The sequence below is a fragment of the Telopea speciosissima genome, chromosome 10, assembly GCF_018873765.1.
Source record: "Telopea speciosissima isolate NSW1024214 ecotype Mountain lineage chromosome 10, Tspe_v1, whole genome shotgun sequence".
NCBI lineage: Eukaryota > Viridiplantae > Streptophyta > Magnoliopsida > Proteales > Proteaceae > Telopea > Telopea speciosissima.
In genome coordinates this window covers 50,036,568-50,062,144 of record NC_057925.1, presented here as the reverse complement: position 1 = coordinate 50,062,144, position 25,577 = coordinate 50,036,568, and the positions used below count along the sequence as shown (strand labels likewise).

Below are 25,577 nucleotides of genomic sequence, written 5' to 3'. Positions count from 1 at the left end.
CTGGGCGCACGCCTCCGTGGAGATGAGTTAAATTCTTCTTAATCAGGAAGTCCACCATGCTGTTACTCTCCCTAAAAATATATGAAAAAGAATAATTCCTATCGCAAGTGGAGAGATATTTAATATCCTGAACAATGCATAAAATCAGCTGTTGAATGCCTCATTGGACGATGCCCTCCAATGAGAGGAGTCCAATCCCCAAATGAGGGGAGACACTCTGAGATAGCATGGATATAAGAACAGGAGAAATATTATGTAGCATCCAAGGATGTGAATGACGTGATTCAACAACCAACCAAGCTATTCCAATTAACAACATAATTAAGGTCTCTCCAAAAGTGTGTGTTACTTGGAAATGAAGGAAGCGTGACCATTTATACCAAATCATGATCTAGGTTCTACAAAGAATCAACATATAGGCTTAGGCTTTGTTCCTTTTCCATACTCCAACCCAAAATGCCAAATCCTTTTAGCTTCACCTAATAAAAAAAAGGGGAGGGGTTGGGGGAAAGAAAATATCAAAAATCTTCTCCCCGGAAAGCTAGTAATCATTTTCCATAATCATAACCCTTAAAAGTTTCTTTTTAATAAAATACCAAATTTTTCATTCTACCGGGTCAATCAAATCAAATCAAATAACAACCCGTTATGATTTCGTTGACACTAACGAACAAAGTGTGGGTAGTCAAGACTCAAGACTCAAGACTCAAGACTTAGTAACCGATACGCTACAATCCCGTATCACTTGCCGCAACTCTGCTGCCGAAACCCAAATCTCTCGTTCTCCAAATCATACTCAACATAAAAATTCTGCTGCTGATAATTCCCCAAAATAATAGTCGGTCCACCCGATATTTCGGGTCTGACGAGGTCCTCCGTTACCAAAGTCATACACACAACCCCAGTGTTTCCGAAAAGCGAGTAATAATTCGCTACCGGCAAAGCCATCTTTGCTCCACCCTTGAAGTAAAAAACCAGTTCCGGTAACGACACATCCTTTGTTTCCGATATATCGAAACAGGGTCGCAACCCAGTGACCGATTCCATGTTCAGAGCTCTCTTATAACTCTTCACTTGGTTCTCAAACTCTTGTGCCACCAAATCAAACACTCGTTTCTCCATGAACGTAAACGTCGACCCTGAATCTATGATCGTTCCGCCATTACCGTCAGATCCTAGTGAGAGATAGTTGTAAGGAATCTTCACTTTTTTTCCTCCGACGGTGATTTTCCTCAGGCCGATGTAGTAGTAGACTGAGAATGCAGGTCTTCCGGTGACTGGGTTCTTCACGAATGGTGTGTAGGTGACACCGCCGGTCTTATTGTTGCCGGAACCTGAGTTATCATTTAAGACGAGTAAACTGTTTTCCCTGGTGTCGTCGAAACGGTGGGAGAGGAGACAGTAAGAGAACTTCTTTATGAGAAGCTGCGACGGTATCGACGATGGGCCTCGCCCGAATCCGGCTATTCCAGAGGGTTGACGTGTGGAGAAAACAGAGCATCCGACGATGAAATTAGGTACCTTCTTCTCTGGAAAATCGAGGGTTTCAGAGAGTAGAATACCACCAGTTGATCCGGAACCGTAGGTAATTATGTAAGGAGGGCAGATCTGTGAACAATTTCTCGAATTCGGTTCGCAACCACTGCATCTCGATTGAACGTCAGAGTTGTGAAGCCAACTGCATTTTGGATTTTCGCACCCTACAATCTTGGCGGAAGATGACAATTTGGGGATGAAAGTTGGGATGCTTGAGGGGTTCTGGTTTGCAAAAGAACAGTTCCTGCAGGTATAACGGTGGGTACAAGGGAACCAGACCAGATCACTACCTGTGTCCATGACGAAGGGGACGGTCTGAGGTGGAGTACCGAAGCTGAGGGAAATGGAGTATCCTCCATAGCTGTGAGGGAAAAGAGGGGTTTTAGAGAGAACAGAACCTTGAGGGTTCTTTAGGTGTCGGGCTCTGATTAAGGAGGCGGAAGCGAGGTGGGTGAGCTTCTGCCATGGATCTGCGGAGGGTTTCTTGTTGAATTGTGTGAGAGAGATTGTTAGAGTGGTAGATTTGCTATCTGCTAACGAAGAAACGGAGGAGAGAAGAGAGAGCAGAGAGAAGAAAGAGATGAGCCAAGAGAGACAAGAAGAAGAAGCCATGGTTTTCTGTGAAGAGAATAAGACTCTTCAGTATTCGTTTTGTATGTGCTCGAAGGCGTAAGGGCTAAGGATGATGGAGTGGAGAGTGGAATCGGGTTCGGTACAAAAGCAAAACCAAAACCAAAAGAAATGCCAATATTATGATTGGAAATAACAGAACTGCCATCCATCTCTTCGTGCAATGCTTGCGTGTATGGAATATCAACTTTTGCTGGCGAATCAGAACCGTCCATGCAGATCACTTCTTAATTCACAAGCTGCATGCCCAACACTTTTCTCTCTCTAAAAGAAAACAAAGAAAGGTGGTGTTTGTGGGGATCACTCGTAAGAGAGAACCAGAGGGGTAATATTGTAGTTCATGGGGACATGTGGGGGCAGTATATGTCAATGGTGGAATGTGATTTGTGGAAAAGAGATTTTAACCGTTAAACTTGAAGACTTAAGAGAGTTGGGTCGGTGACTAGGTGTCGTATATAAAGTGGAATCTTCTGACGTGGCCGGTTCTAAGGCCAGGGGACCATAGAAATTGCTTGGAACTTTCGGAAGCATGACCCCTGGATTTCACGTGGACGTAGAGCTTCAAGTCATTCTCACGTCGCTGGAACTCCAAAACAGTTTTGAGGAAATGTCTATGACTCTTGTACGGTTGCATGTGAGGTCTATATTTACCCATACTTGTGTGTCTAGATTTTGTTATTTTCGAAAAAATCCCCACAGGGTGTTAAAATTAAATCCAAATCATTTAAACTGAAATCGTAAAACATATTAATAAATGGAAAAGTTATCGTTTAATTAGACAGTTTATAAACGTGAACCAGAATTATTTAACATTCTTAGATGTACATAAATGTACTAAAAGCAAACGGAGATCATTTATTGAAATCGAACCAAACCATTTAAACTGAAACTATGAAACCGTTCAATAAATAGTTTGATTATGGTTTCAAAATTGAAACCGTATAATTTAGGCCTGATTTGGTATGATTTCTATTTCAATTTCAATGGGTGATTTCTATTTTTGAAATTATTTGGTTTGATTTTTGTACCTTATTTCAGTGAAATAGAAATTCTGAAATAGCTGAGGAGCTGTTTCAGAATTTCTATTTCATTTGATTTAGCACTCTTGCTCTTAAATGAACACATGGTTAATTTCATGGGCAAAGTAGTAATTTCATGTTAAAAATAAAACACCACCCTTCTTCTCCTAATGGTCTCACCATCACTACCCCACTCCCACCATTGCCACCACCATCACCCCACTCCCACAATTGCCACCGCCACCACCACCACTACCACCACTACTACCCTGTTACCACCACCACCACAACCCCGCTACCACCACCACTATCCTGCCATCACCACCACCGCCACCACTGCCGCTGTCACCACTACTGCCTCCACCACCACCATTGCCATCGCTACCGCCACCACCCCCACTACTTCCACGTCACCACTACCCTGCCACCACCGTCACCACCACCACTACCCCGCCGCCACCACCACCACCACCATCCTTCCCAAAGAAATATAGAGAATCTATTCATAGAATTTGAACTATCAAATGGATTTTTTTATTCTTGAAATATTTCATATTGATACAACCAAAACAATTTCAATTTTTTGATCAAAAATATATTTGTTGACTATTTCAAGAAATCAATCCAAAATTGAAATAAAAATCATACCAAATCAGGCCTTAACCAAAATAGGACCATTTACACCCTTACCCCTATCCAAATTATGTAGCACTCTTAAAAATGTCTTAATTTACTCTCATTTGATGATTATCTATAATATCCCTTTCAACAGCTGAAATTGCACACGAGCGTGGGAGAGAACGATTCCTCCAGAAGAGTGACATTTCACCTTTTTTTTATTTATAGAAATTCAAAATCTTAGATTATCCTTAGGCTATTGCTTCTAAATTGTGGGGCTTCGACTTTTTGTAACTTCTCAAACAACAAGCTCCATGGGGATTTGGGTGTTGATTAGAAAAAATAATAAGATGGGAAAATTAGATGGACCTCCCCAGAGTTTTGCATTAATATACAAAGTTCCCATGCATTTTCAAAATATACATGTATCTCCCTTGTGTTTCCAGAATTTGTAACTAATTAAGTTGCAATCTACTCCAACCAAAGTCTTGGTGACATAGAGGAGTCTATCTCCATTCTTAGCCATAAGCTACCCTAATGGCCTAATCCCTAATCTTAAGAGTTTGAATGAGGGACATTTACTAGGTTCTTTTTACATATATTAATTAATTCCCTAAGAGAGATATAGAGAAAGCAAAAGACTCCCACACTTTGCTTATCTTTTATTACGTGGGTTGATTACATATTACACTTCATATGAATAATGATATTTTTGTAATTTTGAGCATGTGTATACTAAATTTTCATATGTTGTTTAGAAGGTTAACAGTAGTTTAACTTAACTTTTGCATTCATTTATTCCTTTATTTTCAAGTATACTAATCTTTTGTGTTATAGGGCGACTAGCTAGAGGTAAGCGCCCCTGTCTCCTCTTTCTTTTTTGTACATCACTTTGCATAGTATCATCATGCATATGGTTTGACATATTTATCATACTTGCGGATTGAAATTCGTTTTACCAGGTGGACTAAGGTGTCTTAACACCATTCTCGAACTACAACCTGACACAAAACCTATTCTTTGGTAAAACTAATTTTGAAGTGGAGTCAATTTTTATTTGTGGGTCCTATACCCTAATCTAGGTATATAGCTATTCTGTTTCATTGAGATTCAAACCTTCTTTCTTGGTCTATTGTTCTCACACAGGTGCTGCTGGAAGGAGGAGGTGCTATAGGAGACGACATGGGTAATCTAGGGATGTTGAATTTTTAGGGGAGAAAGAGAAGTGAAAGTTCACTTTTTAGGACAATTAGAAAAGAAGTTTGAGGTAGGGAAATTTGAGAAAATATAAAACAAGTATAGTAGAGTACTTTGGTACCGATATTGGTACAGACCCGTCCCGAATACCGTGAACCGTCCCATTTGACACCCTTACTTATAAACTTAATGATTTTGGTTTTTGTGTGTGCTTTTTTTTTTTAAAAAAAAAAAACTGAGTTTTCCTACATCCATGGTGAATAGTGAATCTCTTATTCCATGGTATTTGACTCTCTGATTCAACCCAAGAAGGGTATTTCAGATCTTCCACAATAGTGGATGAAAATTAATGATGAGACCCAGACCTTTATCCCCTCAGGTTCGCTGACCAGTACATTTATGAGGTTCCTCTCATAGGGGGACTGAAATGACCATTCCACCCCCTGGCCGAACACATTGCCCGGGTGGGATCCACCCCCTTTTATTAGAGGCACTAGGAAACCATACCAGGCAGGAGAACCGCAGATGATAAAAATTCGATGAGACCCACTATTCCAGAAGTCCAATCACAACATTAAATCATAGTGGATTAAGAGATTCTCCCTTCAACCTAGGTGCCGACAAACATTTGCTTTTTTTTAATGACATGTAGATTGCGGGTTTTTTTGGTTTCTTATCGTCCTCGAATTATTGGGCCATTATTGGGCCCAAGATACGAAACCAATTATACTATAAGTGGGCTCCTTGTATAACCTTATGATAGGTATCACATACTTTATTCCTTGTGATAAATTTTAAATGTGTGACTTAAAAAAAACTTTTACTCCAAGAGATCAGAAAGGACTAAGAAAATATATTTATTTTTAGTCTCATTAAAAAATTCAAGAATAAAAGAAGGGAAAGAAATTTTGAGAGTATGATTCAATCATAATCAATATGTTTTTATTGGTTTAATGAAGAAAGTTTTGGTTTTGGGCTAATCAGTTTGGCCCAAATTTAGACCCCGACGCACAGCTATATGATTTACTGGTGGGTTTGTGGACCTGTGTCGTGCCCATGGTTTGAGGATTCGGTCAGATCGGTCGATTAGTATCGGTATCGGTACAGATCGATATCGATTCTTGATCAATCCCGTATCAGTGGATCCGTATAGAAGGGTAAAAATGTAAAAAAAAATTTTAATTTTCAAAGGAAACAAGGGTAAATCTGTCCGATCCAGACCAATACGGGCTGGTCCGGATCTATATTGAATTGGTATATTGTTAGGGCTTTTTAGTGATGTTCATTTCCAAATGAATAAAAATATTTCCTGTTTCGTATTGGCAAAATAGTTTTACCATAGGCCATGATTTTATTTGGCATAGGTATGGTTTAATGTACCCCCTTGTATTTTAGATAATTGGCATTTTTTTAGCTTAAAAGACTAAAAGGTATCTCTATTTTGGCATTAAATGTTAAAAAAACAATTCAGCAGAATGGCGATTTTGCAGAAGAAAACGAAAGAGAAAGATAACACACAATCACACAACACAAGATTTATGTGGTTCACCCCCAAGAAGGAAGCTACATCCACGGTCGATAGAACTGATCCACTAATCTCTGAAGAATGTTACAAGCCCTAACCCCCCATCTCTCAAAGAGATACAACATTATATAAGGAAACCATAACCCAGAAAGTACAAAAATGCCCCCCCCCTTTTCCAAAGACTCATCTAGTATGGTTCAAGACTTGAACTAAAATAAGTCGATATACAGATCAAATCGAAGATCTCGACGAGCTCTACAAGAGATATCGCCTATGGCGGTAATATATGCACTTTTAGGCCATCCAGACGAGTTTCGAAGCCGAAACAACCCATCGAAGATTCACCACAATACTTTTTGGACTGAGATCAGGCTTCACCAATAACACTAAGTTTTGCCACATGGAAGGGGGATGCAGAAATTTCAATCTATGGATCGATAGGAAATGATTTTGATTAGTTATGTTGGGAGTATGATATCTTGTATTCCGTTGCTTGGTTTGTGGATTGACTTTGAAGGGCCGTAGACCTCGAGGCTCGGAGGAATCAACTTACTTGCGCGTTAATCTACTATTCTAGCGGGACTTTGACGAACTACCAGGTCCATGAGGGGGGGTTCGGGGGCAATAGGCCCCAAGGAAAATTTTTTAAGGAGTATATCAGTATTTCGGTAAAATTCCTGATTAGGATTTCGCTATAGATATGTAGTGAAGGTTCATTCTCTATGACAAAATCTGAGAGAAGTGTGAGGACAAGCTGCTATAACCCTAATCTCCATTGAAAGTGAAACAGATCTCATCTCATTGGGGATATAGACAATCTTGCCGAACCATGTAAATCCTTATGTTTATTGTGTGATTGTTGTTTGTGATTTCCATTCTTTTCTGCATCGGGATTTGTTTTCAACATTATTATATGTCAATTTTTCAAACTCAAATTTAATCATACACCCTTCAAATATTATCATATTCCCTTGTATTTGTAGTCGTTAAATTCATTTTAGAATATAAGAGTCAATTTTTCCATAGAGATTTAATGCTTTACTTTAATTAGGGATGTAAATTAATAGCCGAAAAACCGTATCCGATCCGTGTTTGAATTCATTTAGGGGTTTCCAAATCCGAAATTTTAGTTTCCGAAAAATATCTGAATCCGTCCAAAAGAAAATCGGATTCGGATATTTCCATTTCGGACTGGATAATATCGGTTAATTTACTATACAATTATAAAAGGTGATTACTTTAATATTTTTTGAAAACATATGGTATATTATTATATTACCCTTATTTTAAATACTTTTATAAGGATATTTTGGTAATATGCCTAATCCTAAGTCCTAACCCAAACCCTAATCATGAGTTGATATAGGTCAGATTTGTTTACTAATCAGGTAGTTTATCGGATCGGATAATATCCAGATATCTAATAAACTCTCGAATTTGAATATGATATTAGCTTTTAAATTTCTGTCGGATATCAGATCGGATACAGATATCTCATTCGTTAAACGGATTCAAATTCGGATAGTAGTAAATCTAAACTGAATCCGATCCATTTACATCCCTAACTTTAACACTTGCGCTACTCCATTTCCCTTTTTTTTCCAGTAAGGTTACCCAACTCCATTTCAGCTGAAGCTTGATAAGTGAAGTGAGTAGGGATCCTTGGATTCTACCTATCCACAAAATTTCGGGTCTATTCGATTGACAACGGGTCGGATCCCTCTACTGCCGAACTGTCCATACTGCATCGTGGGCCCCAAACACAGCAAGGCGGCAAAAAGATCACCTTACCCCTGCCCGAGGGCCTTGCCCGAGCGGGGGGGGGGGGAGGTAAGGCAGTCTTTCGGCCTTGCTATGTGTGGGGTGCACGGAAGTAAGGGCAGTTTGGAAGTAGAGGATCCAGATCCTTGATAACGTGATAGATATTTGTGCTCCTTCCGTGAATATTTGTGCTCGTCTAAAGATACCCTTTAGACTATCTGGAATTAAAAACACAAAAACAGTCTCCCTCTTCACAATATAAAATTTTCCTTTATTTTTTACTGCTGTATACCTGCAATGACAGATATTTTTAATGCAACAAAATAAGCCTTCCCAAAGAAAACCATGGGAAAAGTTCATTATGAGGACATTTATGTAGGTTGGTTCAACTATAAATTTGAAGACTAGATCCTCAAAGTTGTGGTGAAACCTGGGCCGGGCTACATCGTGGCTCAGTATTTCACTTTCAAGTACTTTCCTCTGAAGACCTAGCCAACCTGATGCTCAGGCAGTTATGGTGGGCTAGGATAGGGATGGGCTTTTTTTCTCAGCCCAGACTCAGCACAAGTCCAAGGTGCGCATAATTGCAAGTTAGACTGGCCCTACCTTTGCCTTCTCCGACCCTAACTGTGCAGCCGGAGAGTGGACAGTTAATGCGTTCCACTTATTGAACAGGGTTCTATGGTTGGTTCGTGACCTCTGGATACCAAATGTGTCCTTGGGATGATCTTGTAATTCCCTACTCAGTGCACAAGGCTCCCGCATTTAACAAGGTTTGGGAAAGGGTCAAATGTACACAGCCTTACCCCCTGTTTTCAGAGAGGCTATTTCCAAGACTTGAACCCGTGACCAAGCGTTCAGCAAGTGAGCACTTGACCAACGCGCCAACTTGGTACGTGGTACTCTAAACTCTACAAATAAATGAGAGAACGAAAAGACATTTGCATATTTAGAAGTAGAACCTCAAATTAACTGAAGCTGAGGCTGCAGTAATCTTAAGATTATCATAAATTAGAAGAATCCAGGTCATCTGGACACACACAGATCAAATAGTATTTTTTTTTTTATCACCTATAGATGAAACCAGATAGATACATAAAACCTCCTTTAAACAACAGATGAGTAATACTAGTAGTAAAACATAAACAATATTTAGTCTCTGAGCAAATCCTTATAAAAATTGAATCATAAACCAAAGGAATAGAACAACCTTAATGGTAGAACTTTATTCTAAGAATGTAACCAATACCAAAGGAATAAATAAATTTAAAAAACTCATTTAACTACAATAATTACAAAATTACAGTTTGGGTGAAGCATGTAACCAATTGGAACAACACGAACAATTTTTCTTCCAAAAAAAATCTAAAGAAGAAACTAACTAAATACCCTGAGCTCTTCAACATATTCCAGAGCTCAAATACAAAGGCTATCCAAAGCCATAACTACTACCCACAGTTACCATCAATTAGCTATATATGAATTTCACAACACAGAAACAGAAAATAATGTCAAGTTCATAATCGAACTACACAAGCTACATAACTACTGAATCGATTCAGTAACATAAACCACCATTCTACTAATTCAAGTTCACTGAAACAAACCACGACCACACCGTGCAAGTCATTATACCAAAATTCCAATAAAACAAACTAAAACTGAACTGGAATTGAAACGAAATGTTGATATAGAATGTAATTACATCAGCGCCCAACTCTCCATAGAATTGAAACCTTCCAATTCTGGCGAGGTTATTCGACAAGTAATGCGGTTTCCCTTGGTACAATGCCATTTGGTTTGTTGGAAATATTCCTAGGCAGACTTTTACTACATTGTGTTGCCTGGTTAATGTACTCCCCATAGGAATCGTTATCCTCTCCTGTTACAGCATGGTGCTGTACTGCATCGTGCGGCGCTACAAAGGCCATGTGGTATAGCGGGCCCCACATAGTGCACATGGCCTCTGCAACCGTCGCACAATGCAGCATAGCACCGTGCAGTTACAGCATAGGATAAAAATTCCTCCCCACAGTGGATCAATTAAGGAAGAGAAATATTTCAAAGCCTTCCTCTTGTTGCTTTTGCTCGATAGGGATTGAAGATAGATATCACATATTCTTTCTTTGTCCGTTCACGGAGGCCATCTAGCCAGACGTCTGCTTTGTTCTCCCTCTAGATGGAGTATCTCCTATTTGTTCTCTAAAGTAGAGTGAGTTACCAATGAGTTCAGTGGGCATTTTGTTCGCTTTGCCCGAACGAGGGTAAGGCGGTCATTGCACGCACGGTCTAATCTGCACCGCACAAACCGCTACGAACAGCACACCGTAGAAGATCTGGATCCACCCACTTGTCACATTTGTCCAACTTAGTCAAGATATATCTCCAAAAAATTCAATTACGTACATATTATTTGCCATATATATATGGTTCGTAGAAATTTTATTTTTAGGAAAAAGGTTATTTAACCCTAGCTGCTAGCTGCTAGCTGCTAGCTGCTGCAGAATACACTACCACCTTCTCTCTCTCTCATGAAATAACTTCTCTGTCTCTATGTATGAAACCATTTCGTTTCTTATCATTGTTCTTTCAACCCTATACTCCTTGGTCATAGAGCCCTCTCTTTTTATTTTAATAACAATCATTCCCATCTTATTCAAAAATAAAATCATTCCTAGCATTAGCTAGTGTGGGCCGTGTTACCCTGCCATTGACATTAGTGGTACAAGAGACTTACACGTGAGGAGCGTGCCAATTTTATAAGACCAACTAGAAAACATAAACAATTAAGGAAGATAGTAGCATTCTTGTGATGGAACATAATTTTGTCCTGCCTGGAGGCTAGGGAGACACTGGGCTACACACATTGACTGTTTTACTCTTACTCAGACAAGACACTCGAGCAGTCATACCACGGTGTTTACACATCGTCTTGTGTCTGAGCAGCATGGCAGGACGGGCAACCCATGCCGTAGAAGATCTACCAATGAACGACCAAGTACAATGATTTTATTTTTCGAAAACCCCCTTAGTTCTTAGTAGTTCTTAATGATCGTACCGTTTTTTGTTTTAATTTTTCCCATTTTCTTTTCCTTCTGAATTTATGTAGAGAAAATAAAGTATATCCTTATTTCGTCGGCGTGATGAATTGGGGGACCTTGAGGTATGTATATAGCAATATAGAGTAGGGTGTATAGGGCTATAGGGTGGGGCTTCTATGGGGAAGGAGGGTTTTACCTATATTAAATTCTCAGCTTTTGTTTTCATTCCCTCTCCACCTTTGCTTCTCCAAATTAAGCTTCAAGGAGATTGTTAATTTGACTGAAAGGAAGAAAGAAAGTAACAGGAGAGAGAGAGAGACATGGAGGAGACAGAATCGAGGTTCAAGAGGATTTGTGTGTTCTGTGGGAGTAGTTCAGGGAAGAAAACAAGCTATCAAGAAGCTGCAGTTGAGCTGGGGAAGGAACTGGTAATAATAATGAGCTTTTTTTTATCTTCTTTTTTTCTTCTCACCTCAGCAAGCATCCATGCAATTCAAAATTCTTTAATGGGTAATGCAGTTAATTCAAAACTTCCAAAACTGTTTTTCTCAGGTTTCCATCCTACACTTCCTCTCTTCTTCTTTTTAATTTTAGGTTGATTCTTTCTTTCTTTCTTTTTTTATTCTCATATACCTAGTCACTTTGATGGGTTTGAACTTGAGTGGGTTTTTAGTTTCACATATATTTTCAGATTTATGGGTTCTTAAAATCTCATTAATTGTAATAAATGCTGGCTTTTTCATCCATGTCTCTCTCTTTTTTTTTTTTGGTAAATCCATGTCTCTTTCTATGTTCCTAGTTTTCTTTTTCTTTCTTGTGTTGATTTTTGTTTTTTTCTTCTAAAGTTCAGCGAAGTATATTAAAGTGATAACTCTAAACTTATATTGAAATATTGTTTCGAATACTCTCTATTGCTTGAGGATTCAAAAATTTTTCATTTCAGTTCCGTTCCCTCTTACAATTACTCTTCCTCTAACCATGACAATCACCAATTCTTGTGTTGATTTGTCATATCAGTTTTTCTCTATGGAAGTTAAAAATTCTCTTGGTTTTCATTGGTTGGAATGACATTGGCAACCAGGTGGGTTTAATATATATATTGAAAACTTTAATTCTATCCTCATTCCCCTCGCAAAAAATTTCTAATTTTACCAAATAAATCCGGTCGGATACCATCTTAACCCGTTTCATTGCCATTTCTATTCCCTAGAGAGCAAACGTGCAATCCTTTTGTATCATGGTCTCTTGGGCTTCTCTACAAACATCCCCACACACCACTCTTCCTTCCAAGACAAAACCTCCATGATTTTTATTTATGGGTTCCATGAAGTACTTATCACTTGCTTCTCAGGATTTTCATTTGATTGGGTCTCAACTCTCTATATGTGACCCATCTCAAATCGAGTCTTTATTTGTTCCATTTTCTGGGCAGGTTTATTTGCCCAAGTTCCTCTAATAGAGGGGGACAGAAATGACCACCGTATTTTAATCCGAACACACTACCTAAATGGGGTCCACCTCCCTCAATTAAATGAACTTAGGAAAATAGAACAGAAAAAAATACATCTCAATTCTCACTTTCAGCTGGCCCTTTTTAGTATTGTTTAGTGGCATTACATGCTATTGATGATGGTGGTTCTTGATGTTCCTATTTATGTTCAACAAGTCTTACGTGGGTTTGTATTTCGATGTGATTGAAGGTGGAGAGAAGGATCGATTTGGTTTATGGTGGTGGAAGCGTGGGGCTAATGGGCCTCATTTCTCAGGCTGTTCATGATGGTGGGCGCCATGTTCTAGGGTTTGTCCTCTCTCTCTCTCTCTCTCTCTCTGTGTTATGCTTCAGACTACTTCTGTTTAATGATTTCAGTTTTTTATTTTATTTTATTTTTAAATTTTTGGGAATCAAAGGTGGTCCTCATTTTTGCTGCCCTTCTTTCCTTTTACAATGGTTTCATTGCTGATGGAGGAAACAGTATTCATTTTTTTGGGTGGGAACTAGGAATGGGTATTTGGAGTTGTGTAGAAATAGGTTTGCTAGATTAATAAGTGAAGCTTCTTTTGTCTGTAAGTAAAATTGAAAAGTGTTTCTTTTACTAAGGTTTTGGAGTTGGCAACCATAAAAAGTGAAATCGGTTTTGGTCTGTTTAGACTTGTTAGTACAGACTGCAACTTCTAGAGTTATAGTTAGAAAGGAAACTTTTTCTGCATTCTTTCCCTTCCCACCGATAGAAAGAACCACTCTTTTGGAAGAAGGAAAAGGATATTGATATTTTATTCTGAATTAAAATGCACCCTTTCTTTCTTTACCTCTTTGTACTCAAATCTTCATCTTTAATAAAAGAAGAATGATGGTGATACTGTTTGTGGTACTGATGCTGACATATTTTTTATGGGTTCTTTTTTGTAGGATTATTCCCAAGACTCTCATGCCTAGAGAGGTAAGTCTGGGAACTTTGATTGATACAAATTTTTTTACCTTTTTCATTCAATTCTTATTGTCGACTACAACTTTCCTAGACTAGATGAAAGCCATGGTTCTAGAATCACAATTTTTTTTGGGGAGAATGGTTTCTGTGCCGCAGCGCAGACTGCGTTCAGGCGCGTTCAGGCACATGGGCCTTCCACTCAGGGGGCAAGGTGGTCATTATGCCTACTCATATGTGCTTGGGCACAGCTGGCGCTGCGGCACAGAGAACAATGCCCCTTTATGTAATTTTCTTTAGAATATTTATCTATCCTTCACCTATGGGTAAATTCCCATTTAAATCTAGAGAGAGGATTCTTTGAGCAAGCGGCATAGAGGAGCGCACTCATGAGGTGTGATAAAATGGCACCATACATTGGAGGGTCATGAGGTCATTTCATATGAAGATAGAGATAGACATAGAGGATCGCTCCTCATTGGTGCGCTGCCCTATGCTGCTTGCTCAGTGAATCCTCTCCCTCTTCTTATAACTGTTTGTTATAAGTGATCTCAGATTTCTTTCAATTCTTGAAGAAGTAATTGGGCTAAATTGGTGGGAATTTATTCCTCATGTATCAAGTGGCCAGTTGTAATTTCCTTAAATTCATTGCAAGTTTCAGATTAGTGGTGAGACTGTTGGAGAAGTGAGAGCTGTATCTGACATGCACCAGAGGAAGGCTGAGATGGCTCGTCAAGCTGATGCCTTCATTGCCCTTCCTGGTATGTCCTTGGGACTTTTAAGTTTTAACTTTCCCATGGGTAAATCTGTCTCTTTACTAATGAATTCCTATACCAAATTACACGTGTCTTATTTATCCTTTTTCTTTTTCACCTTCAGGTGGATATGGAACTCTTGAAGAACTGCTGGAAGTTATTACTTGGGCGCAGCTTGGAATCCATCAAAAACCTGTAAGGCTCTCCCATTGATCCTGTTTGTCATAAGAAACCTCTAAAACAAGATCAAGTCTCAAAATGTAAAGAAACAGTTCTAATGTTTTTGTGTTTTTTTGGAATAAAATATATGTGATGTCTGGTCTGTTATTATGCTTTTTTCTTTTTTTTTTTTTAGCAAATCGGGTGAAAAAAAAAACATATTTGTTAGTAATTGGAGAAACACATTTGAAGTTGTTCAAAAAGAATAGAAACACAAATGTGTAACAAAAACTGCCCAATGATAATCGGGACTCTCAACCCTCAAGCACGATAAACCCCCCCCCCCCTCTTCTCTCTCTCCAGAATTTTCTTAAGGCAAAGTGGGAGGGCAAGACATTTAAGGGTGACCCCATTGGTTGCATTGCCAAGCTTGCCTTCTATTCCATCATATCACACATATGAATGAAAAGAAATATCAAACAAGACCAACCATTATTAGAGACATTTTTTGTTGGATGTTGAAGATTAATGTTATCAAGCCTCCTCTCCAAAGGGACCCAAGTCGTCCCCTAGGAACTTATTCCTTGTTGATAGATGGGGGTGCATCCCCTATAGGCCCTTGGGCCTTAGCCTTGGTTTTTCATATGGAATCATGTTTTGTTGTCTCTAACTGATGGTGTGGGGCCCCCTTGGAGTTTTACAGGTGGTGGGCTGTAGTTGATCCCCCAGCCCCACCCCACTCCCCCCTCCCCACCCCTCTTCCCCTTTGTTCTTTGGGTTTGGGGCCCTCCTTGCTTTTGTTCTAGCTCCTTGAGAGGTAGTAGGGCTGCCCTTATTTATTTGTACATATTTCTTCTCTTTTCTTTGCAATAAATTTGATATTACCTATCAAAAAATGATATATTTCGAATTTTGATGATATTAATACTAAATTTATCGACTTAAGTAAGAGTTTATACATGCAGGTGGGTCTCTTGAATGTAGATGGATACTACAATTCCTTGTTGTCTTTCATAGATAAGGCTGTCGATGAAGGCTTTATCTCCCCTTCTGCGCGGCTTATTATCGTATCCGCCCCAACAGCCAAGCAATTAGTGAGGGAGCTTGAGGTATTAACAATTAACAATTAATTAATAAGTGTATTATTGTCACTAATAAAGATGTGGCTTTCCTAAAAGGTTCAATGCCACTTAAATTTTTTTTTTTTTTTGGGGTTAAATTAATTAAACCTAGTTTTGACCTAGATCTAGACGATAATTTCATTGGATCCTTTTTTTAAATTTACAAATGCTTCACTTGGAAACTTATTTAAGTATGTGCTTAGACATAATATAATGTTGCATTGGTTGGTACTTTAGTCTCATCTGTCTTGAAAATATGAGACTAGTTTAAAACAACTCAGATTCTCGGCCGATGCATTTGTTTACCAAGTGGGGATAAAATTTATACAAAAAAAAAAATTCTCTAATGTTTATAATTAAATTGTCTAATTTTCTTTCAATCTTGTAATAACAGGAATATGTCCCAGAATATGATGAGATTACATCCAAGTTGACATGGGAAGTGGAGAGACTAAGCTAATATTGTATATCAATTTTTTGCCCATACCATATTTACATACATGTTCATGTTGAAATAGTGGCATAGACTTTGTTTTGTGTGAACAAAATCTCTCTCTCTCTCTCTCTCTCTTTCTCTCTCAAATGGTTTACAGGAATTATAAAATGGAAACCACACAGGTTAGGGTTTTATTTCGTCGATGTTTTCCACGCAGCGAAAATGATATGGTTGCTTTATGTGTTGATCCGCACGAACTTCAACACTATAAGCTTTGCGACGATCTCGCTAGATTGTGAGAAGACGACTGTTCATAACAATTCATCCTCCAAATCCAAGAATAGCAATGGAGATCCTTGGAGACACTCACTCAAAATTTGGGAGAGACGAAGACTAGAGAAGAAGAGCCACACACAGATGAGGAAGCCGTCGAGCACCAGCACTATGCGCGGCTGACCCCTTAAATACACAAAGGGGGAAGGATTGAAGTATTTGGATCCTCTACTGCCGAGTTGCCCGGTAGGACCCTATTGCCAAGACACAGCAAGGCGATAAATGACCGCCTTACCCCCACTCGGGCAAGGCGCTTGGGTAGGGGTAAAGAGGTAATTTACTGCTTTGCTGTGTCTTGGCAGTAGGATCCTGCCGAACAGCTCGACAGTAGAGAATCAAGGTCCAAGATTGAATAGAGCACTCCAAAACCCAATGGGTGGGCCCCACCCGATTCTTATGTGACTCGGGATTTGAGTACAACTCAAATCCCAATTCCTTGTGAGCGTGGAATTTGGGTGCAACCCAAATCCTAACAGAAAGTCAGAAACAAAATAGATGCTAGGTGCTAATACAAATTAAGAACCATGTGCAAATTTATGAAACTATCCAGTCTCTATTCCTTTCTTATTCTGTCCGGGCTTCTGGAACCCCCATGAACCATTTTGATGGTTTTAAATATGTTATCTTTGGTCACTCACTCCACTAGCAAAACCCTAAATCATTGTTGTCTAAAAGTAGTAACTATTTCTATTTATTTATTAATTTGTTAATGGGGACGTACCCCCTATTCTCCTTATGTGCTGGAAGCCTAAAATCATCATTCTTCACTAACCTTTTTTTCTTCTGCAACATTTTTGCTCTGGACATTATTATTACAGCCTATTAGTGTTACTATTATTAGTAAAGATGATTACCTTCATCTAACTGTGTCAGTTGGTCGACCGGTTCGGTCTAGTTCTAGGTCAAACTGAAATCAAACCATTAAGCTAAATTTTATTTTGGTCAGTTACGGTTTTTTTCTTATTTGGTCTGCAATTTTATCGGGGTATTACCGGTCTGATACCAGTTCGGTGTAGTACTAGGCCAAACCAAAACCAACCCATTAAGCTAAAGTTGGGTTTCAATTTTGTTCTAGTTTGGTCTGGATTTTTATCAGGTTATTATCAGTTCGATACCGGATTCAGTCCTGTTCAGTTTTGTTATTACATAAAAGTATTTAAAAAACATTAATAGAAACATGTTTTTCTCACTTTTTTTTTTATCGTTTCTTACGGGTTTTCTATCAGTTTTTTTAGTGCCATGTTTGGTTTGGTTCAATTTCCGGTTTTTTTCAGGCCATTTAGTCAGTTTCGATTTTTTATCATGTCTCCAAAAACACCCAAATTTTATTTTCCGGTAACGGAAAAAAATAAAAAAACACCCAAATTGAAACTAACCCATAAGGTTTGATCCATTTTTGTTTGGTCGGCTCCGATCAATCCTTTATATTCATGCCTAACTGTCCACCCATTTTGGCTGGGCATGGGCAAATTTTGTGATTCATATTAATTTTGTAGCTAATTATAAGTTGGTGATTCTACCAAAAAAAATTATAAGTTGGTGAAAGTTGTAACCTCTTTTATCTGCTTCATTTCCATAAGTCCCTCTAACTCTGCTCGGGTGGGGTTCACATGGACCACATTCACCCCCCTATTAGAGGGACTTGGGGAACTGGACAAGACAGGGAAATGGAGCAGATAATTTTCCTCTTTTTATGGTTAAAGGCTGACAAACAGGTGTTGTGTTGAGAAAATTATCTCCTCCAATTTTCTGCCCAGCCTAATTCCTCAGTGCCTCTAATAAGGGGGGTGGATCCCACCCAAGCAGAGTGTTTGGGCAGGGGTGGAATGGTCATTGCGCCCCCCTTGTTAGGGACATTGGGGAATTGGGTCGAACAGGTAACTGAAGGGGATAAAGATCATGTTGTGTTGTGCCCTGCCTAAGTCTATCTCTCCTCCTCCCCTACGAAAATTGACCCCTACCCTACCTTCCCACCCTCTCTATTGGGCACAACATCTCCAAGAAAGCCAGTGGCATGTCCAATCCTCTTTCTCTTTTTATTTACCCGTCTATATTATTAAAAATTTGGAAAACACGGGCAAGATGATAATGTGAACTACCTTCATTGTGTATTCGTTTGTCCCTTTATAGAGTTAATTTGTAAGACCCGCCCCCCCTTTCTCTCTCTCCCTCTCCGGAAACTACCTCCCCAACACCCCTGCACACAGACATCCTACCCCAAGCTCTCGTATGAAGTATAAAATGCTAACTACAACAAACAACCTCTAATTTTCTATTCTTTTTCACCTTCCATTTTTTTTTCTCTTTTTTGTTTTTGAAGGCTCCCAAACACACACACGTGCACAAGGGACGGGTGCTCTGTCTTTCTCATCTCACCTTGCTTCTCTCTCCTCTTGCTTTCCTTCTTTTTCTCTCTTCCTTTCACTCTCTCAGTTCGTTCTCTCCTCACCTACTTACTCTCTCTCTCTCTCTCTTAAATCCCAACGTCAAAAATTTCTCTCTTAAATCCTAATCCCAAAAATAGAACAATTTCCATAAAAATAAATCCCCAAAATCAGTAAATGAAAATCTTCCTTTTGAAGATTTCAAATCCCACTGCAAGCTTGGCCTTTCAACTCCTTGAAAATCTCCTATCAAACTTCTCTTCCTCCTCTCCACGATTTTCCTCCATCCCCTTCCCTCACAATACCATTTTTCTCTCTTCTCTCTCCCCAAATTCGGCTCCCACTCTCCCTTTTCTCTTACTTTCGTAAAAATCAGCAAACAAAAGAAAAAGAAAAGACCCATGTCCCAATCATATTTCATGCATTTTTATTTTTTTCTTCTTTACCCTTGTGTCCTACAATGACATGTGTCATCCACATCATCAGGTGCGATCCACTTATAGGTGATAAATAAAATATTTTAAAATTTTTTTACATAAAATGCTATTGATGGAGCTTGAACATGGGACAACTTATCGGTACAAACAAATGGGCTAAACTAGTAATTTATTAAATTCTCTTTTACCCGAAAACATTTTATTAATTCTCAAAACTAAATTGTTGTATGCTGGTATTCATCGGTTAACACATTTTCAAATGAGAAAATCACCGAAGATTTGTGGATCGAAACGATCAACACTAGACAATTATGAAAAACATGTCTCAAGATTTCTAGGAAAAATCAGGGTGTTACACATTGGTCTATCCAAATTTTAATTTTAATTTGTCCCCAACACCAATTTTCCAAAGGAGCCCTTGTTTCAGAACTTTTCTACACCCTTGATGATGCTTCTCCAAGAATTGTTCCTAGTGAAACATTGGATCAGTAAAGAGTCTCCACGCCATTTTGGACAGCAAAGCCTTGTAGGAAATCACAATTTTGGAAGCTATACGGTTTAAGACCTTCTGGAACCAAAGTGGAACTGGACCGGGTCACTCAAACTCAACCCAATAATTATATAACAATAGAGGTCTAAACGCGTTTATGAATCATAATAATGTGGAGGAGAATCTTGTTCAATCCATGATTCTTCAAACCCTATTTACCATTATTTAAAAAAAAAAAAAAGGTTTTCTACTTAGTAGAAGAATCTTACAAAATCTCATCTTTCCAAAATTTGGAAACGCTCAAATTTTTATGGCAAAATCTTAACCTCTGGTTGGTTAGGGACTTGGGGAGGTGAATTTGCATATCTAAATCCAATGTATGGTTAAGGATGCTTTTCATCACTATGAGAATGAATATTATCACTAATCCATTACTTCCTCTCCAAGTTCTCTACAAGGGTAACTCTAACTACCTACTTAGCCTCCAGTCAAATCAAATCTTCCGCTAGTTAGTAGATTAAGAGATAAGGATGACACATCAATCTCATCTGAGGGTGTCATATGTGTTTCCAAAGATATGTAAAACCCTAATTACAACATCCTCTCCCAATTCATCTCTATTAAAGGGAAGGATAATATTGCCTCTAATTAGCTCTCGTCCAACTCTTACAGTTAGTAATGAAGGAAGAAGAAGAGTACTCCGGGAACTCACAATCTTCTTCAGCAACAAAATTACCTGGTGAAATCCTCTGAGATTCTAACTCATGTGGCTCTCGATGATCTTCTTCAGCGATGCAGATGGGTTTGTAGAGATTGGAATGCTCTCACAAATGACTCCACATTCAGACGCCTCCATTCTCAGAGGACACAATCAGTTTCTGGTTACCTCATTCAGCATATTACCAAGAAAATATTACACACCAGCTTTGTCTGCTTCATTGCATCATCATCATCATCATCATCTCTCGACTTTATGCCAAAGATATACCCTTTTATTAGAACCTCTTCTTATCATGCGCAAGGTCTGGTTTGCTGCGTGAGTAAAGCCGATTTCATCACGGGCGCAATGAGGTATTAATTGCTACTTTTATTAATTTTATCTTTTTTGGTGTAACGGTAAAGGTTGTTCTGTTGTGACCAAGTGGTCATCATGACTCATGACAAGTTTGAACCTGGAAACAGCTTCTCTACGAAAGCAAAGCAATGGCAAGGTTGCATAAATACATTTTGATTTATAATAACCTTTGAAGATCCCCAGATTTCGCAGTAACAGCGGGAGCCTCGTGCACTTAATATGCCCTTTTTTTGGTTTTTGTTGAAGGTGTTTGCAATTTTACGTACTAATCCAATTTCATCGATTATCAATCAGGTACACTGTGTGCAAGCCTGTTACGCGGCAATGGACAGAAATTCCAAATCCTAATAATGATAATAATTTCCCAGGGAGAATGGGCTTAGTGGTAGTGAAATCAAATCCATTGCATTACAAGATTGTTCGATTTTCAGGCTCTCATTATTGTGAGATATTTGATTCCAAGAACTGGGCATGGAGGAGGACGTATTCGGAAATTCGGAGGTTGCCGGATTACATTTTCTTTGATTTGAGGCCGGAGGTTTTTTTCCATGGTTCTTTTCACTGGTTAACCTCTTTTGCTAACAAAAAATAACTGGTTAACCTCTTTTGGTTTTGGTAACCAAAAGGTCCAAAACCAAAAACAAAAACAAATATTTGCTTTCGATGTTTATAAAGAGAATTGGAGGTTTATCATGTTGCCTCAATCACAATCAAAAGAGGAACTAGTAGAAGCCATGGACAAAATTTTAGTAAATTGTGATGGGCATCTTGGGCTGATGATATGCACTCGTAAACCTAAGGAGATGAATGAACTGTGGTCATGGATTGAGCTTTGGGTTATGGAGGATTACATTAAAGAGACATGGAAAAAGAAATACAGTTTGAGCTTGGAACCACTAAACCGGATTGTGGGTGGTGTACGGTATTCTATATTGGGAAGGGACACATTTTTATTTTTATTTTTGGTTGAAGGAAGGGACACATTAATGGATAGTATTTTGGTGACGAATTTTAACAAGTTGATTTGGTACAATTGCACCAGTGGAGTTCTAACCAAACTGATGAAGTTTGAAGATCCAACTATTATTTTACAGAGTTTTATTCATCCATTTATTTCCGATTATGTACCTTGTAATCTAGGGCCAATAAAAGTGAATCCAATAGAATAAAGAAAAATAATAGAGCTCTTGCACTTGAAAATATACAACTTCTGTTTCTCTTTCATTGGGATCTTTTTATTTGTATTAGGACCGAGTTCAGCATTCTTCCTAAATAGTAGACACAGATTGATAAATAAGAGAATACTAAATATTTGAGCCATAGAATTTATCAATTCTGAACGAGGTTCTTCTTAGATCGAATAAGTACATTAGATCTGATAAAAAATGATTTTGGTGTATCTAAAATAATATCAATCCAACTCACAAAAGGTATGTTACTACTATTTTGAAATTATTAAGGATCGCCAAAGTAATGTCTAAACCAAATGATTCAAAGCAACGATTGTTATTACTTCTTGGGTCGTAATTGCTATCTTATTAGGTTCAGCCGCCGTAGCTGTTCGGAATCCACAAACCATTCTACCCGACGGTCATAATTTCTTTGAATATGTCCTTGTCAATTTAGCCAACTTAGTCATACGTGTTTGTCTTAGATGCTAATTCGAATTGATTATTTTTATATAGATGATTCTTCCAGCCACGTTCATTGGGCATGCCACTGGCTTTCGTAGAACTGCTATGCCCAAAAGAGAGGGTGGGAAAGAATGGCAAGGGGTTAATTTTCATAGGGGAGGGGGCGAGATAGACTCCGGCAGGGCACAACACGGTAGGATCTTTATCCCCTCCAATTTCCTGCCCAACCCAATGCCCCAGTGTCCCTAACAAGGGGGGCGCAATGACCATTCCACCCCTCCCCGAACACTCTGCCTGGGTAGGGTCCACCCCCCTTATTAGAGGCACTGGGGAACTGGACTGGACAAGAAACTGGAGGAGATAATTTTCTCAGCACAACACCTATTTGTCAACCTTTAACCATAAAAAGAGGAAAATTATCTGCTCCATTTCCCTGCCGGCTCCATTGCCCGGCCTAGGGATGCGTGTGACACAGCCCAACCCTTGGATGCCCCCGGTAGGGCTGTAAATGGATAGCCGAAAATCCGAATCCGATCCGAGTTCGAATCCGTTTAAGAGGTTCCGAATCCGTCCGAAAGCTAATCGGATTCGGAGTCGGATAGTTCTATTCGGAGTCGGATAATAATCGGATAATTTATTATCCGATTGTAAATTATGGTTTTTTAATATTTTTTATAAACAAATATCAATATTGTTGTATTGCCTTTATTATTTGTATTTTATAAGGTTATTTTCGTAATATCACTCTTAAGTCTTACCCTAATTAGGGCTTCCTATTCTCTTGAATCCCTTTCTCCCTCTTTCACTCTCGATTCAAGTCTCAGAATTTCAACACTCAAGCTCTCAAGCTCTCAACGGCGCCGGCAGCCTGCACTCAACCTCTAGCTTCAAGGTCAGTCACTCACTCTTGATTCTCGGCTCTTAGAGGCAGCGGCGACGGCAACAGCAACGGCATTCGCACAACCCCCTCGACTCTCGCTTTGGACTAATTAGGTATACGATTCTTCTTCTTCTTCCGTATCTCTCTCTTGGTTCTGTCTCTCGCAAGTATCTCTGGTTTGGTGTTGTGCTAGGCAATAAACCGAAGAATCCCATTTGGGGAAGATATACTGAAATTTATACTTTACAACTTTCCATTTTTGTGGGTTTGTTTTTGCAGTGATAGATGTTTATACTTTGATTCAGGCTCTCAGCTCTCGGTTTGTTTAGTTTCAGGCTTTGAACACTTTAAGCTCTTGTCTCATTCAATTTCTTTTGCTTGATTAAACCCCAAATGAGTTTGAAAATTGGACCCATCAGGTCTGCAGGCCTTGGAGTTGCATAATTGCATAGTAAGGTAGTTTACAGACGGCATGAATCCTTGAAAGGGATTCATGAAAAATTACTGTAAAATTTTTCTGTTTTACAAATCAAATCATGGAAACCAATAATTTCTCAAGATATTCCATGATTCCCTTTGTCCCCTTCCTTAATTCACATGGATTTTAATGGTGAAGTTGGACAAAGTCCATTGTTCAAATCCTTGGATTTCTTACGGTGAAACTTTTTAGGTTCAGTTGTCTGGTCTTACAAGGATGAATCCATACTGAGACCTGTGTTCTGGGATCACCTCGATGGTCGGTGGCGATGGTGGAACAGCAATTCAATTAGGTTTTAGAAGAAGAAGGAGAAGAGGGAATGAAGGGGTGAAGAGGGTTTTATTGCAGGTTAGGGTTCTTCAAGAATAAAAATAAGAGAAACAATTTGGGAAAGATTTTGGCATTGAGCCTCTGTTTCTACTTTCAATGGCAACTAATAAGTAAAACTGAAGCAATAAATATGACGTTGATTGCAATTCTTGTACAATCTTTTTTTTTTTTATAAAGCAATTCTTGTACAATCGTGGTTCTATAAGAGTTACACAAGTTCTTGTTGTTTCTGAAAAATCATTAAATATGGCCCTATATGGGTGATCTCTTTGCTGTGAATTATTTGCTCTTTGCTGGGAATTATTTGTTCATGCAGGTCACTCCATCTCCTTTGAAGTGTACCGATAAGTCCTACATGGGTCTTGGCCTTCATGGCTATACTTCATAGACCTCTCTTGGGAAGATTGCTTAATGGTCAATGAAGTCCTCTGTTGGTATACTCTGTTTTTCTTTTCTTCTTTCCTTTGGTTTATGTTTTTAGATAATTTGTAATTCTATGGAAGGTTATAATATGATCAAATGTTTTCTCAATTCTCACTATTCTTTGATGCTGTCTTTTGGTTAATGTAAAGGGAACTAATTAGGATAATTGGTATACAAGTACAGGGAATCTAATCTCCATTACAGATCTAAATGCAACTAGTATAAAATGGATTACAGATCTAATCTCACTTGATTAGCCCTGCCTAGAGCTGGCATTTGTCTTTTGCATTAACTATTGTAAATGCCATTTGTTTCATTTCATAAGCACAAGTATCATTCTAACTTGTTCTATCATGTTGTCTCTTGTTGTGCATTATTATTTACATTTTCTTTTTCTCCAAGTCTTGGTCAATTGAGTGATAAGTTGATGTTAGTCTCTATTTAGATGGCTGCCCTTATCCGGAATTATAGTGGTCTCCCTCGAATATCACTCATGTACATTTAATGAGATGATATCTTGCAATTAAGTTGTCCACATTTAGTAATTTGTTCAACTTACCTCAAGTAGGCTTTGCTATTTGTTAATGTGCATTTTTTATTATTCTTGAGCCTTGTGAATTTTTGGAGTAATTGCTAATTGAAGCATAGGTACATGTTTAAATCCATGTGAGAGACATGAATTTCCTCTATAGATCCTAAGTACATCTTGTTTAATTTTTCTCTCTTCCCTCGATTGTTTTTAGGTTAAACAATCTTGATTCAAGATTGAGTTTTGGAAGACTTGAGCTAGGAGCAAAGATTGGAACTTGGAAGTGCCCAAAAAAGTGGGAGTGTGGGTTTCTCTAAGAGGTAACCTTTGATCTTATTTATAGCAAGTAACTTATTGTGGTGA

The 25,577-nt window shown here is 38.6% G+C and overlaps 2 protein-coding genes across 2 annotated transcripts; one reads left to right on the top strand and one right to left on the bottom strand.

Annotated features, from left to right (window-relative positions):
- Positions 1 to 703: 703 nt before the first annotated feature.
- On the bottom strand, positions 704 to 2,163 carry LOC122643013 (probable aspartyl protease At4g16563). The gene has a single exon (XM_043836645.1). It carries the CDS (start codon positions 2,146 to 2,148, stop codon positions 742 to 744), a length of 1,407 nt encoding a protein of 468 aa, XP_043692580.1. The 5' UTR covers positions 2,149 to 2,163; the 3' UTR covers positions 704 to 741.
- A 9,453-nt stretch (positions 2,164 to 11,616) lies between these two features.
- Positions 11,617 to 16,245, top strand: LOC122644083 (cytokinin riboside 5'-monophosphate phosphoribohydrolase LOG7). The gene is made up of 7 exons (XM_043837687.1): positions 11,617 to 11,755; positions 13,028 to 13,125; positions 13,735 to 13,765; positions 14,412 to 14,511; positions 14,630 to 14,700; positions 15,630 to 15,773; positions 16,180 to 16,245. Exons 1-7 carry the CDS (start codon positions 11,648 to 11,650, stop codon positions 16,243 to 16,245), a joined length of 618 nt encoding a protein of 205 aa, XP_043693622.1. The 5' UTR covers positions 11,617 to 11,647.
- The last annotated feature ends 9,332 nt before the right edge of the window (positions 16,246 to 25,577 follow it).